General features: G+C 44.1%; 1 protein-coding gene across 7 annotated transcripts in view; it reads right to left on the reverse strand.

The window, feature by feature from the left end:
- Window positions 1–14,708, reverse strand: part of MYSM1 (Myb like, SWIRM and MPN domains 1) — a 1,148,256-nt gene that overhangs the window by 648,707 nt on the left and 484,841 nt on the right. For all 7 annotated transcript variants that reach the window (XM_069642083.1, XM_069642079.1, XM_069642082.1 and 4 more), the window contains 2 exons: window positions 14,072–14,170; window positions 10,447–11,156 (listed from right to left, as the gene is read on the reverse strand). In XM_069642083.1, the coding sequence (XP_069498184.1) occupies window positions 10,447–11,156; window positions 14,072–14,134 (773 nt within the window). In that variant the 5' untranslated portion in view covers window positions 14,135–14,170. The remainder of the gene's footprint in view (window positions 1–10,446; window positions 11,157–14,071; window positions 14,171–14,708) is intronic.

Raw genomic sequence — 14,708 nt, forward strand, 5'->3', positions numbered from 1 at the left:
ATTTGGAAAGTAGTGTGGGGGGTTGAAGATGTGTTTATTTGCTCGGGTACGCACAACAGCACACTTTTTGGTACTGTTAAGTGTAAGCCAATTGGTATTTTCATCCAACTATTAATAATTGTAAGATCGTAGTAGAGTTTATTATTACATAGGGTGGAAAGTTTGGCATCATCTGCATGGCCATGATAAACCACATTCAGTTCTGACAGAAAATCATGTAATAGTTCAGTGAAAATATTGAAAGGAAGGGATAAAGTTGATCACAGAGGAACTCCACAGATTACTCTAGTATGCTTGGATTCCAAGCCATTGAAAGTTATGATGATGTGTTGATCAAACAGGAATTAAGTTAGTCGGCTCAGTGCTTACTCCGACGCTGTAGCCATTACAGAATCATCTGTTGGTCGAGCCTGTCAAATGCTGTGGATAGATCAAGAGTAATCAAATTATGTTAAGCTATCCATCAGTGTGCCAGAGCAATTCCTCTCAGACGCACATCAATCCAGGATCAGTTTCATAGCCTAGATGAAAACCAGCCATCTGCCTGGAGAGAGTGGGTTTGAATAAAATGGAGTTGGCATGTTACTGCAGGTGCCAAGAAGCCAAGTTTGCAATGTGCCGTTATTGCAATGTGATGATAATTAATAAGCATCCCAACTTTCAGTGCTATGCGGATGACACTCAGTTCGTTTTCAGGCTACCTTGAGCCAGCTCTTCTCCTTCTCTCATCTCTGACTGTCTGTTATCCAGGAGTGGTGTGCCACCAATGATCTCTGCCTTAATGCCAGTAAGACAGAGATTCTCCTCATCGGCACACCCGCTCCCTCCTTTCCTGTCACTCTCTGGCCGGCCTCTCTTGGCCCTCTTCCTTCTCCCACCTGCGAGGCTAAAAATCTCGGGGTCATCTTCGACTCCACTCTCTCCTTCTCTCCTTCTCTCCTCACATCTCTGACGTCTCTAAGAAGTCACACTACCAGTTGCACCTCCTCAGAGGTATTCCTCCTTTCCTCTCCTTCCCCCAGAGGCTTACTGTCTCCAGAGCTCTGGATCTCTCTAGGCTGGACTACTTCAACAGCCTCTTTCTAAATCTACCTGCTTCTACTCTCTGCCCTCTGCAACTCATCCAGAACAGGACTGAGACTTGTCCCTGGCCTCAAGCCCAGGGATTGTATCTCTCCATGGCTGAAATCTCTGCACTGGCTCCCAGTGGCTGCGAGGGTTAAATTCAAAACCCTCTGCATTGTCCACAAGGTCTTCTGGGGCCTCAATACCTTCAACTTTCTCTTCCAAAATATCTTTCTTCTCGAGCTCTTCGATCGTCTGTCTCCAACTCCCTCAGGGTCAGTTGCTTCTCCAAGCAACAAATTCGTGGTAGATCTTTCTTCGGCTGGGGCCTCCCTCTGGAACAGACTCCCTGCCTCCCTGAAACTTGATAACCACCTCCGGTTCTGGAAGCACCTCAAAACCTTCCTCTTTGCTTCTGCTTTCTCTCCTCCTCTCCCCTGCTTAACTCCTGGCTGAAACTGAATCCGCACTGGTTACCTGGCCACCCTTTGATCTCGGGCCCAGGTTCCCTCCTCCGCTAGTTGCACACCTGCAATGCCTCCCTGGCAACACCCGCACTTGGGGACTGTTTTCTTTATCCCTTCAGTCCCCTACCAGCACATGACACCTGATGTCTGCACTTACCCTTGCACTTGCCACCAGATGGCTGCACTTTTATTTATTGCTGTTATATATTCTATTTATTTTTATTGTTGATCCCATGCACTGCACTGTCCCCACCCCTGCACTTTTCCCTTCCTCTTCACTTGCGCAATCTCAATGACACCCGGCCTAGTAAAATCGTTGTCTAGGTCTTCCCTCTGGTCCCCCTCTCTTGCCTCTTCACACATTGAAACACTTGTGTATAGGCGCGTTATAAATGCCATATAATATCCAAAGGGTGTGTTTCTAATTGTGGCTTGATACAGAAATGTTAAAAACTTTGCAGTGCTACTTTTTTCAGCAAGGGAGTTGCTCATGTAGTGGATAACAAAACCTAGCACTTAGACAATGTGGGTGGAAGGATTTGACAGGCAACAGGGTAGTTTCATGTAGAAACAGTGGCTCGTACTTAGTCCATGGACATTGTGCAAAAGTTGAATTTAGGAAGGCAACATTTTTGTGATTGCTGATGGCACTTCACTTTGAAAGGATGTGGAGGGCCTGCATCAGGAGAACGTGTTGCAATATTTGAACAACATTGTCATCTAAACCATCATTTCCTGACTGACCTATTACGTAGGTTTATGGGTTATTTTACGAGGTGTCTTAATATTTGAAAAAACAGTTTGGAGTAATCAGTAACAAAAACATTTCTGCTTCAATAATTGTTAATATATCATCGCAGAGAGAGTGATGTTTTATTCTCTGGTGTACTACTACAAATTCTTTGTGCTTTCCTGAAGGAATGCAGGCTAATCCAGCGGTCTGAAGGGTACCTCTGTTTGACTTTCAGAGTCCGTATTGACTTTCAGAGTCTGTATTGAACAGAATTTCTCACTAAGAATCTTGGATTGCTTACTAACGGTACAATACTGGTTGAGAGCCAACAAACGCAGCTTCAACTCTAGTTAGTCAGTCTAACATAGTCAACATCAGCAAGGGTGCTCCCATAGGATACCACTCCATTGCTGCAGCCTTCCCTTGGTAACTCACATCCATGTACCTAGCCATCTTCTTCAAGTCACTTACAGACTCACCGGAAATGAGCACTTTCCATCACACTTCATGGGAAATAAACAAAAAATCAACCACTTTTCATGTTCTGCTATACCTAATCCAAGCTCTGCTGTTGAACAAAAATGACTATGGCAATTTGGTTTATCACAGCAATCCCAAATCTATTACCAGACTGTTGCAGTTGGTTCTGAATAGAGCAGGCAGATCATGTTTAGTATAAATAAGCACAGCCATTTCACTTGCGTCCTGGAATACCCTGGGGGGATTTCAATTGACCCGAGATTCAATAAGATCATCTCTATCACACATAAATGAGTCTGAGAAAATGGCTTTGATTCAAATACCTCCCTACCAACCAGAGATTTGAGATGGATCATGACATTGGGCTTCATTACGAGTTTGCCGGTCCGGAAACAAGGGTGCCGGTAAGCTCACTGGCATCCTTGTTTCCAGATCAGCAAACTCAGTCTGCCTGCCGTGGCCGCTGTGCCCGACAAGTTTAACCCTACCAGGCACAGGGGCCACGGTTGGCAGAATGTTCACAGAAGCACTGGCACCGTTAGCAGCGGTGCCGGTGCTTCCGTGTCCTCACTACCATAGAGTCTGATACGTTAGAGACCTAATGTGGAGTGCTAAGGGGATACCTAGTATCCCCCTTATCTCTGCTCCTGTGAACTTTTAGTCACATAGACAGCCTTCTAGTTATGGCTGGTGTTTGTGGACATGTTCTACCAATTACTGTGCTATTTATTTTCCACCGACTGCATTTCCATTCCCGGTTGTGCACAACAGGGTCACCTACGTTTTAACATGGTGGCTCCTTTCTTTTTTCATAATTTCTAGCATGATTGCTGTTTGTTAGCCTTTCTTCTACCATTCTGGGAGGGGGAAATCTGTGTGTGTGTTTTGCCTTTGGCGGGAACCCTTGGGTGTCCCCACCCAGGCACCATTGTGTCTGGGCATGCAGGACGTGGGGGAGGGGTTTCTCACTCCCCTGCCCTTTGAATGCCTGAGTGCCTGAATAGAACCAGTTCCCACTGGGGGCTGGCTGTCCCGTTTAACAGCCACCCACCCCTTTCTGTAAAATGCTGAGAGAGTTTGCAGAGGAGTATGTGATGAAACTGAATAAAAGGTGTGGTTCCTGAGGTGAAAGGCAAGTCGACCAGTGGAAACTGAATTAAACTAAGCTGAAGACGACCAGAGACACCTGCAGACCCTTATCATCTCAAAGCGACCACTGCTTTTCTGACTCTGTTTTCTATTCGACAGAGGAGCTCCGAAGAGGATGACTCCTTCCGTTTGGCTGGTGGGTCCAACCAACCCTGAGACAAACTACAAACTGAGCCATGTCCCGAGGTGCTGTACCACCCCAGAGCAGCAGAGCATGAATACCAGGAAACCTCAGAGTCATTTGAAGTGCATCATCTTTGCAAGGCTGATTCCGTCCAAGTTTTTGCTGAGCTGCAGGTGCACATCCAGAGACACGATCCGACTCATCTATGTCCCCTCAACAGAATGCAGGACTTCAGAAGCAAAGACGATCGACCAGACGACTACAGCCCTTTGTGTGCAGCTGATGAAAAGTTGCCAAAACCGCAGACTGAAGCAGGAGACTAAGACATCCGTGCCAAGGGGCGCGTTACAAATGCCATATCATATCATATCATAAGGGTCCTTCTCAAGACTGCTGCTGAGACATCCCATTCAGAGCACTTCCTTTCATCACCAGAACGAGGAATCAGGAGAACGGGTCCTTCGCTGATGCAGAGAGGAGAATCCAGCTATGAGCAGATCTTCTAACCTAAGGTACCGTGGGGTGAATGGTATAACTTACCTGGAACCAAGAAGTTGCTCCAGAGTGACTGTAGTGCGTAAAGGTGTATCCAGGGTGTCCACTCTAATATCGGAGCAATGCAGCTGGCTTGTGTCCCTTTAGTGAGTCCTTTTGAAGGGTCCCATCGTTGTGTTAACTAACCAGTATCTTGCCCTAGAGACAAAGTATATTAAGGACGTTTTGCTGGTTTGCTACTTCCTAAGACTTTGAAGTACTTCCGAACTGACTTCCATGTATATTTAGGAATTGGACTTTTAAAGCACTAGTTTGTCCGAAAAGTGTCTCTAGAAAGTTAAGCTCAGCTACTGTGTGATTAACCAACTTTTTTCCGCCCAAAAAGACTATCTCAAGTGGTTTTGCTAATTAAATACAATTGCTGTATATCTATCTCTTTGCGAGTGTGCGGTAGTACAGCGAATACGGTAGAACTTTCATTAGTGTCAAACTATGTAACAAGTGTAACCGCAAGCAGCTACCATTGAAGCAGGTATTTATTCTCCTTTACTTTTGTAAAAGTGTATAATTCACTCCCATGATGCGGCCACTTTACTCTTCCGCAACCTCCAACTCTTTGCCTCACCATTCTTCCCTCTGGTCAAACCCACTCAGCCGGGCACACCTTTGATGCGCTCATCTCTGCTGATATCTCCTTCTCCAACCCTCTAACTACGCCTCTCTCCTGGTCTGACCATGCTCTTCTCTCCTCCCATCTTGAACTCCTAGGCTCCTTGGCTAAGCCTCTTCCGGTACTGCCAGTCACCTTCTCAGTCATTCGACCAATTAAGCCAGTGTCAGTAGCTGTCATTGCCGCCTCCTTTATTCCCCATTTCCTGCTTTTGACTCTCACACTGACGCAGCCCTTGTTAACCTTCACCTCTCTGTCTCCAACACCCTTGATATCCTTGCCCCTGCCGTGAGAATCCGCATGAAGCATGCTTCCAAGTGCAATAGTTGGTATGGTTTCGATCTAGCATCGTTGAAACGCACGAGCAAAGTCACGGAACGGAAGTGGTTTGCTTTTAGCAGATCCTCTAACAAACTGGCCTATCGCCTGCTGCAAAGGCAATATAGACTCTCCATCCGCTCCAAGAAACGGGCCCATATTCAAGCCCGCATCTCAGGTGCCACAAACATGGCTGAACTTTTCAAAATCTGTAAGGAACTTGCCAAACCTGCTGCAGTCGCCTCTTCCTTCCCAGGCCCTCAGCAGGGTTTTGGCCTCCCATTTCACAACCAAAACTCAGGACATATCTATATATATATATATCTCTCTCTCTCTCTCTCTCTCTCTCCCCCCCCCTTCTTCCTACCATACCCTGGCCTCCCTTGGCCCGCCCCCTCCCTCCTTCCTTCTCCCCCTTCTCTCCAATATAGTCTGACGAGGTCACCAAGACTGTTTGCCGTATGAAAGTCTCCTCCAAACAGGTGCTCCCCAGCTCAAGAACTAGCAAGGGCAACATTTCCTTTCTCGCTCCTTCTTGTTGGCTGAGTTCTGTAGCCACTCTTACCACTGGCTCCTTCCCATTACCCCTAAAACACTCCCTTGTGCACCCGCTACTAACAAAGCCGTCTGCAGACCCTTCCTGCCCGCCTAACTACCATTCTATCTCCACTACCCCCTTCTTGGGCAAACTCTTGGAGAAGTTGGTCATCTCCCAACTAATCACCACACACGAAATCTGTTGATTGTCTCCATGACCACCAGTCTGGCTTTGGAGTTGCCAGCGGCATGGAAACTGCTCTCCTGAACACCTGTGGGGACTTGCTCTGAAACCTATACTCAAACTCTCCTTCCGTCCTCATCCTCCTCAATCTGTCATTGACACGGTCAACTATTCCACCCTCATAAATCGGATCTATGATACCCTCGGCATCACGGACCGGACACTGGATTGGTTGACCTCTTTCCTTTCAAATCGGCCGTCCCAAGTTCAATTGGACCCTTTTCTCTCCTCTATCGCACGCTCTACTTGCGGCATCCCTCAGGGTTCTATCCTCTTGCCGTGGCTGTTCAATATTTACACCTTGCCCCTCTTGCCCACTACTCACCTCGTTTCCAGTGGTCTGCTGATGACACTCCGCTCTCCTTTAAGCTTCTGTCCTCCTCATCCTCGCCTTCTTCTCTAATTTCCGATTGTCTGACTGCAACTCAGGCACGGTGTGCTGCTAATGACCTCTGCCTTAATGCAAGTAAGACTGAGATCCTTTTCATTGGGACTCTTGCCCCCTCCTTCCCTCCTACTCTCTGGCTGCCCTCCATGGGCCCCCACCCCTCACCCTAGTGTGAGGCCAAAACCTTGGGTGTCATCTTCGACTCCCCTCTCTCTCCTCATATCGCTGACTTTGCCAAGAAGACCCACTATCAGCTTCACCTCCTCAGAGGCATTCTCCCTTTTCTCACCTTCCAACAGAAACTCAATGTCTGCAGGACCCACCACAGCAACCTCCTCTCGGGCAGGATCCCCTGCTGGTCTCTCCCACACAAGCCTCCTTGCGGCTGGTCTCCTTGCTGCTCCTCACCTCTCTTCTTATACACCTGCAACCACTTGACAGGTTGCAGGTGCGAGTTCTCAATTGGTCTTGCTTGACTAATCAGAGGGACATGCCTGACCTTCATAGTACTTTGCAGGCATCTTTCTCGTCTCAGTACTAGATTGGTGAAATGAGTTACTAGTGTTCACTACTCCTAGTCGCCTATTCCTCATCCCTGTACTGTCATAGGTTAAATGTGGGAGCATGAGGGGAAATGTTTTACAATAGCCCATAAAGGCTAAGGGAGAGTTAGGGTGATAATCAATAGGGAAAAGGAGATACCATGTCTTGCCTGTGGGCACCCTATTCCCAATCCCCAAGGACCCTCCCCCCAGATGATCCGTCCTGGCTTCGCCACTACCAGGGTCAGGATCCAAAGGCAACGGTCTTTCCCTGGCCACCTGAGAAGAGGGCCCAAGGAGAGTAGATGCGAGGACCCTGTCAGGTTTCTCACACCGTGCTTAGAGGCTGGTCTCCGGCATGAAGCACATTATAAAAGCCCAGTTTGTTTAGTATTATTAAAGATTTACAAAATGTCTGTTTATGAAAGAAAAGGGGTTTACATTATTACCAGATAGTCGTAAAGTGTGGTCCACCAACAAATATAAGCACATTTCTGCATCACTGCTAAAATTGAAAGTAGGTGTGGAGCTACCCAATCTGTTGATTTCTCCATATTTATATGCACTTTTAGGGATGTAGCCGACGACCTGGCTCCCTTTAAGCTTTCCAATTTTCATTAGGCCTCATCGGAGCCTTGGTTCTCCAGTGAATTAAGATCTCACCGGCTCAGATGTAGGCAAGCCGAGCGAAAATGGAGGAGATCCTATTGTGAAGTAGATAGAATCCTGCTTCGACAGGAAACTATCTGCTATTGTAAAGCTAGCCAAGAGGCTAAATGCTGTTTTTATACAGCTAAGATTCAGACATCGTTCAATCAGCTTTGGGAACTCTTTAGTCTGGTTCGCGCTTTGTCATCTGCTCCTAATGTCCAGTCGGTGGTTACTCCCTCTCCGGAATTATTTATTTATTTATATTTATATAGCGCGCAAGCAGCCCACGGGCATTGAGGCGCTGTTACTTGTGAGAGCTTAGTTAATTATGTCACTCCCTGGCCCAGTTCTTCTCTTAGAAGATAGTTGATATTAGAGACAAAATCGCCTTGTCGGTCTTAGGATCGATGATTCCACTTACCCCTGATACGGTGGTTGAATCTATGCATCAATGGCAGTTTTTCCCCATTTATGGCCCTGATATTACTCAGATTGCTTTAAGGGTGGGTCAGGCGGTAAAACGCTCTTGCTCTGCAGGTATTACCCATCCTCATCTATAGCACTCCCTGGTAATTCCCCTTCTAAAGAACCCATCACATGATTCTTCTGTGCTTTTCTAATTTTTGCCCAATTTCTTTACTTCCCTTCTTCATGAAACTGCTAGAGACATTGATCTCCCCTCTGATGAGCTTGTTTGAGAGTTGTTTTTTTTTTAAATTCTTTCCAGTCAGGCTTCTTCCCTGGTCGAGGTACAGAGATCTCTGTTGTAGATCATATTGCCTGGCTCTGACAAGGTTGAGTGGGCACTGATTCTTCTAGAACTGTCCGCCACCTTCGACACTGTAAACCACTCCATCTTGGTTGTACGATTGGCTGAGGATGGGGTGTCCGGCCAGGCTGGAGTTCTTTCTTACTGGACGTAGTCCGTCCCCCTCTCCTTTTTGCTCTGCCCCTCTTGCCCTTTCCTGTGGTGTTCCTCAGGGCTCCACCCTGTGCCCTACACTCTGTAACGTGCATATTCAGCCCCATGTCAAACTCATTCCTGCCCACAGTCTCCACTGCTACTCGTATGCCGATTATATGCAGTTTATCAGCAGGAGGCTGTAGGGATGACTGGAGGTGGTGTGTGGGTGGATGAGTGATAATTGGCTAAGGCTGAACGGGGACAAGACTGAGGTATTGGTGGTGCTCCCCCCATCCCCTCCTGCTTCTCTGTGGACGTAGGATTTCTGGCCTATTACTCTTGGCGCACTCCCTTCCCCTGTTCTGGTAGTAAGGGACCTGGGTGTCAAACTTTGTGCTTCACGCACTCATGATGCACAGGTGGCAGCTGTCTGCCAGGCCGGGCACTTTAAACTGAAAGTGCTACGAAAATCCTTTTATTCCTTCTGGTCTACATGTGCCTGTGGTTGTCTCCCTTGTGCAGAGTGAAGTAGATTATTGCAACTCGCACTACTTAGCACAGCCACTCGGCCTCTTGGGACGACTTCAGCTGCTTCAAAACTCTACAGCTCGCATGGTTTCCCATGGTCATTTCTCCGCTCCATTTTCCCGGTTCTTCCCCAGCTCCACTGGCTCCCCATTGAAAACCAAGTTCAATTGAAATCGCTATATGCTTGGTTCATCGGGCCTTTTAAGGACTTGCATCCGAATATCTACAGCAGAAATTTCGACCGTCTATCCCTTGCACAGTATTGCGCTCTCAGTTCAATGCAGTCAATGTAGTCCTGAGGATTCGGCTTTCTCTACTGCATGTTCTAAGCTTTGGAACTCGCTTCCTGTGGGGTTGCGGGGTACAGAGAATCATCTGGCTTTTCGCCGAGCTCTCAAGACCTTCTCCTTTTTAGTGTAGTCCAGTGACGACTCTTCTGCTGGTCCTTAGCATCATGGTGCCTACGAGTGTATGTGCACTCAATAAATAATCAAATTACTCTGCATGCTTTGCCTTAAACACCAAAAAGTACTGTAGTGGAAACCAGGTGTGGCCACAAGAACATATCATTGACATTATACACGTGTAACGTGTAAACGGCATGTAAAACAAGTTTCTCCCTGCTGATTTTGCAGCAGAAAGAAAAGGGAGAAGGTGGTCCATCACAAACCGATTAGAACACAATGCACGCTCTTATTCTTTCCTCTCTGTCCTTAACAGCTAAATGAGGGAAGCTTGGCCAGCATGCGCACTGCTGAATCGTCTATTGGCATGCCGACTACTGTTTCCAAATCATAATACATGGACAATGTGACCGTTTCAGATAATCGTCTGAAGAGAAAGCTGGAGGCAGTCTTAAGAAAATTAAATATCAAGTTGTATGTATTAACCTGTCCATTCATTTTTCTTTGAAGTCACTGAAAAGAGCTTTCAATAAAGGTTGTTCCTAGGTTTCGGCACACCACAGTGTCAGTACAGCAAATTATTGAAAGTATCTAAAGAGCAGCCTGGCAGAAGGGTTTTGCAGTAAATCGGCAACTTCATTGATATAGAGGATGTCAAACATAATACACACAATAACTTATTTTCGTCAGGCAACAGGATCCTACCACATTTTCTACTTTTCATACACTTTTGTAGTACATTCTTACCACTGTGCCAGAATAAAGTTTCTAATCTTGAGATAACGATCTGGTGTTTTTGATGGGCGCCCTTCAAAGAACTCTGAAATAGCTTGCTTTTCCTCCTCCATGATGGCCTCTCTGTCAATTTCAACTTCCTGATCAGGTGGTTTTAGCTCCTCCTCTTCCTCCAATTGACAAGAAGGAAGTAAAAGTATGTCATCACCAAACGGGTCGGTCCCTTCCTGATGGAGAAGTAGATCAGAAGTTTGACTTGAGGGACTGCTAACCCCTTGCAAAGGCTGGATGGTGTGTGCTACAGAGTCCCCATAATTTATGGAGTTCATGCCTTCAGTGCAAAACATATTCTTGGGAATTTCAAATGCAGACATTACACTTAACTCTGGCAGAAGAAGGCAATCCTGGCTAGCCATGGTCCTGTTATCTCGTTCAATAAAACCAGGATCATATTCTCTGGGAGTGATCACTTTTGGTGAAATATTAGGACTGCTTAACTGGTCAGTTTGTGATGGTGTTCCAGGAAGAAGATAATCTGCTTCATCTGTGATATCAACTTCTTCATCATCCGATAGTGTTTCAATTTTAACTGCGTTAAGATTGGGATCAGCAGGCCCCAATACTTTTGTAGATGCCCAGGTGCTCTCTTGATTCCCTTTCACAAGTGGATGTGTATTTCTGTAATTAATAATTTCCTCTTTTCCAGTTTCTTCAGACTGAAGCTGCAAAAGTAAGAAGATCTAAACATTACAAATAATTGATTAAATCTGCGTTTTATTAAAATCATAAAATAATGAATGTAATTTGTAGCTAATATCCAATAACTTCTATTTTTATTACAGATCGCAAAACAAAATAGTTTACAATCCCAGTTTGTGAAAGCAAAGTTTTATGCAAAGAGCAATCTTGATACAAAAAATTGCAATAATGAAGCAATCACCAAAAGACATTCAATCCATGTACACGTGGAAATAATATTCTAGTAATCACAATTTTTTTTTTTTTTTTTTTTATTGATTTGGCTGAATAATTTAACCTTTCAAACAGAGTAGTTTACATCAACAATAGTTTCATACATTGTAAATCTGAATAAAATTAATTTGATATAAAAGGTAAAATTAAAAAGTTCAAATACGTAGTGTTACAAGTCTTGCATTCTTAGCTTGGTTGATCAGGGATCACATGATTAACAAATTGAACTAACGCAATTTGAACAGAGGAATTCGTGCTAGTAAGTAATTCCAAATTTTTTCAATAGAATATTCTGTGTAGAAGTTACATTTTGCATGAAAACATTTGTACCTCACATTTTTCAGAGCTGGGCACTCAACCACTAAGTGACATAAAGTCTCAATTGTTTGGTAGTTAAGGCAGTATCTACAAAAGGTTTGATCTTGGGGCACCAGATGTCTCCTTCCCAAGATCTGTCTTGTTAAACACAAATTTAGCCGAATGCGCATCAACTGGATTCTCATATAGCTTGAAGGACATTTAATTAGATATGACTCTGGACTACGCATTTTTTTGTGCGAATACTTTACCAAGTCGCAATCTACATATTCTAAGCATTGTTGGCGCGTGTTTATCCAGTCATGGTGGTGCAGTTTTAATTTTGCCTTGGTTGGATTCGTCAACAATAATTCTATTGAGATGTCAGCCTTAACTAGTATGTCTAATACACATTCAGACCATTTCTCTGGGAATTTCAATTTGGAGGTTATCAAATGGTTAGCCAACACACCCAGGATATTGTGAGACGATGCACCAATTAAACATTTCCGATAAAATGAGCAACATTTCCATAAAACTTGACAAAATATGGAGATTAGTCCCAGTTCATAACGAATCATTGGGATTGGGGTCGATTGCGGCAATCTCAACAAACCTTTCCAAAATTGAGATTCAAGGCGGTCCCAAAAAGTTCTTGACTTTGGAGCTACAGTCTCTGCTCCATAGATTAGAATGGGAGTTACTTTTTGCTGGAAAAAGGCAATTACGTGAGTTAGTGTGAATTTGCCGTATTTAAACATTAAAATTTTGGCTTGCGATATTAGCGAGCGATTTTTTGCATCAAGTGTGACACGATATATATCATCGTTCAATACTTCTGAAAATGGGACACCTAGATATTTGTAGTAAGGCACTACAAGTAACTCTTGATTGTGCAAAGACCAAGTAAATCTACAAGTTTATTTGATTGCTGATTTATGACACACAACAATTTGAGTTTTTTCAAGGTTAATAGTTAAATTGTTCTCAAGCACATACTCTTGCAATTTATTTAGCAGGTTTTGAAGACCATAGGGTGAACATGACAGTAATACCAGGTCATCGGCGTAAAGCAGCCATGTCACTTTCTGAATGCCTAGCTTAGGTGAATCAGAGATTGTATTCTCAAATTTCATACCGATGTCTAACAGGAAAAAATTAAATAATGTAGCCGCAAGGATACACCCTTGCTTTAAGCCTCGCTCAGTTGGGATAATAGCTGTAAGGAGCCCCTCTAAAGATAATCTCACCTGCAAAGAGGTGTGGGAATGCAAGAGTTTTATTAATGTGAGAATTGAGGAGGGACACCCGTGTTGATGGAGTTTTTGAAATAGTAGATGCCGATCAATTGAATCGAATGCACTACTGAAGTCAACAAAGGCAACATAAAGATTGCGATTTTCATTAACATATTTTTGCTTGATCAGATTAAGTGCGAGCATGTTTGGAGCAGTGCCAATTCCTTTAGTGAACCCAGACTGGAAAGGGTCTCTTTTGAATTTCTGCTGCGTCCAATCATTGAATTCTCGCAAAATAATCCGACAAAACAATTTGCCTGGAGCATCTAGTATAGCAATTGGACGGTAGCTTTGAGGTTGCTGACAATCGCCTTTCTTAAACAGTGGTATAATTATAGAGTGTCTCCATGTAGCAGGAATAGTTTGTGTAACAATAATATTTTGAAAGATCTGAAATAAGGCCTCTGCCCATAAATTCGGATTACTCTTGAATGTTTTATTCGAAAGCCCATCTAATCCTGGAGCCTTGGATTCACTCAGTGTTGAAATAATATGCAATATATCACCTTTGGTGAAATTGAGGTGAAATGGCATAATCTTACCAAGGTGCGGCCCCGCAGGTGATGTTATAGGTCGCGCATATATTCTGGTAAAATGTGCAATCCAACTTTTTTCGGATACATTATGCGACTGTATCAGTGTTTGGGGGTTAGATGAAGCTAGATTTAGTGTGGACCACATTTGAGCTGTATTTTGATTCCGAGTCATGGATAACATATTCTCTCCATCTTTTTGATAGAGGTTTGCTCGGTAATAGCGCATCCAGTTTCGATATTTTGTTTTGATATGAGTCAAAACTGGGATTCTATATTTAGGAGGAAGAAGGTTAGCTTTTCGCTTTTGTGTACGAAACTCAGTTTTTTTCCTTTTTACCAATATATCAAATACATGGTTTCTCAAGGCTGTTTGTCGTTTGGGGTCTTGACTCCTTGGGACGAAGTCCTGCATGATGTCATAATAGCAAACGTTTGGATGAGAGCTGCTTAGTCATGAGTAATCACAATTAAGAATGCAATGATAACAAAGCCAGACCATCTCTTTTGCACAACAAACCTGTTATTTATACTTACTTTGTTTTTACAGTAGTGCCTGGCATAGCTCTTTACTTGCAGAACAGTTCGACTTCCCACCATTTTAGCAATTCTTGTCCACCTTCTACCGAATTTCGCCTAGAATAGCAAAAACAAAGTTATTAATTCCACTGCTAACAGTTCTAAAGTCCAATTTGTTTTAAAGCATTCCAGTGCGATTTAAAAGTAATCTCGAAAATACAAAATGAAGGAGAGCTGTCTGTAGTGCAGCTTAAGATGGATCTTTCCTGAATCAATTTATGCACCTAGTAAGAAATCTCACCGCAAACGCACAGTACAGGGACACGACCATTAAAAGCCTTGGCCACAACTTGAAAGGGAAGGAGTTTCTTAACAGTGCAAACATGTGTTCAGGATTAGTGTCTGCTAAAAATTCCCCACGGCACTGGCTACTCAAAGAGCCAGGACACGAAGAACTCTTTGTATGGGAGTTTGAAAACAAAATGTGATTTTTAGCAAGCAGTTTTATTTTTGTGTTATAGCAAAGTGCTGCGAACCAGCCCAATCAACAAGTAAGCGATGCAGTAGCATTAGCTTGTTCAGTGTTGTTCTCTCGAGATCTGAATTTAGTCTTCCCAGCAGAAATGTTATTTTCTTTATTTTAGGTATTTACTAT

This window comes from Ambystoma mexicanum, chromosome 1q (genome assembly GCF_040938575.1).
Source record: "Ambystoma mexicanum isolate Mex_15411 chromosome 1q, UKY_AmexF1_1, whole genome shotgun sequence".
In the NCBI taxonomy this organism is placed as follows: Eukaryota; Metazoa; Chordata; class Amphibia; order Caudata; family Ambystomatidae; genus Ambystoma; species Ambystoma mexicanum.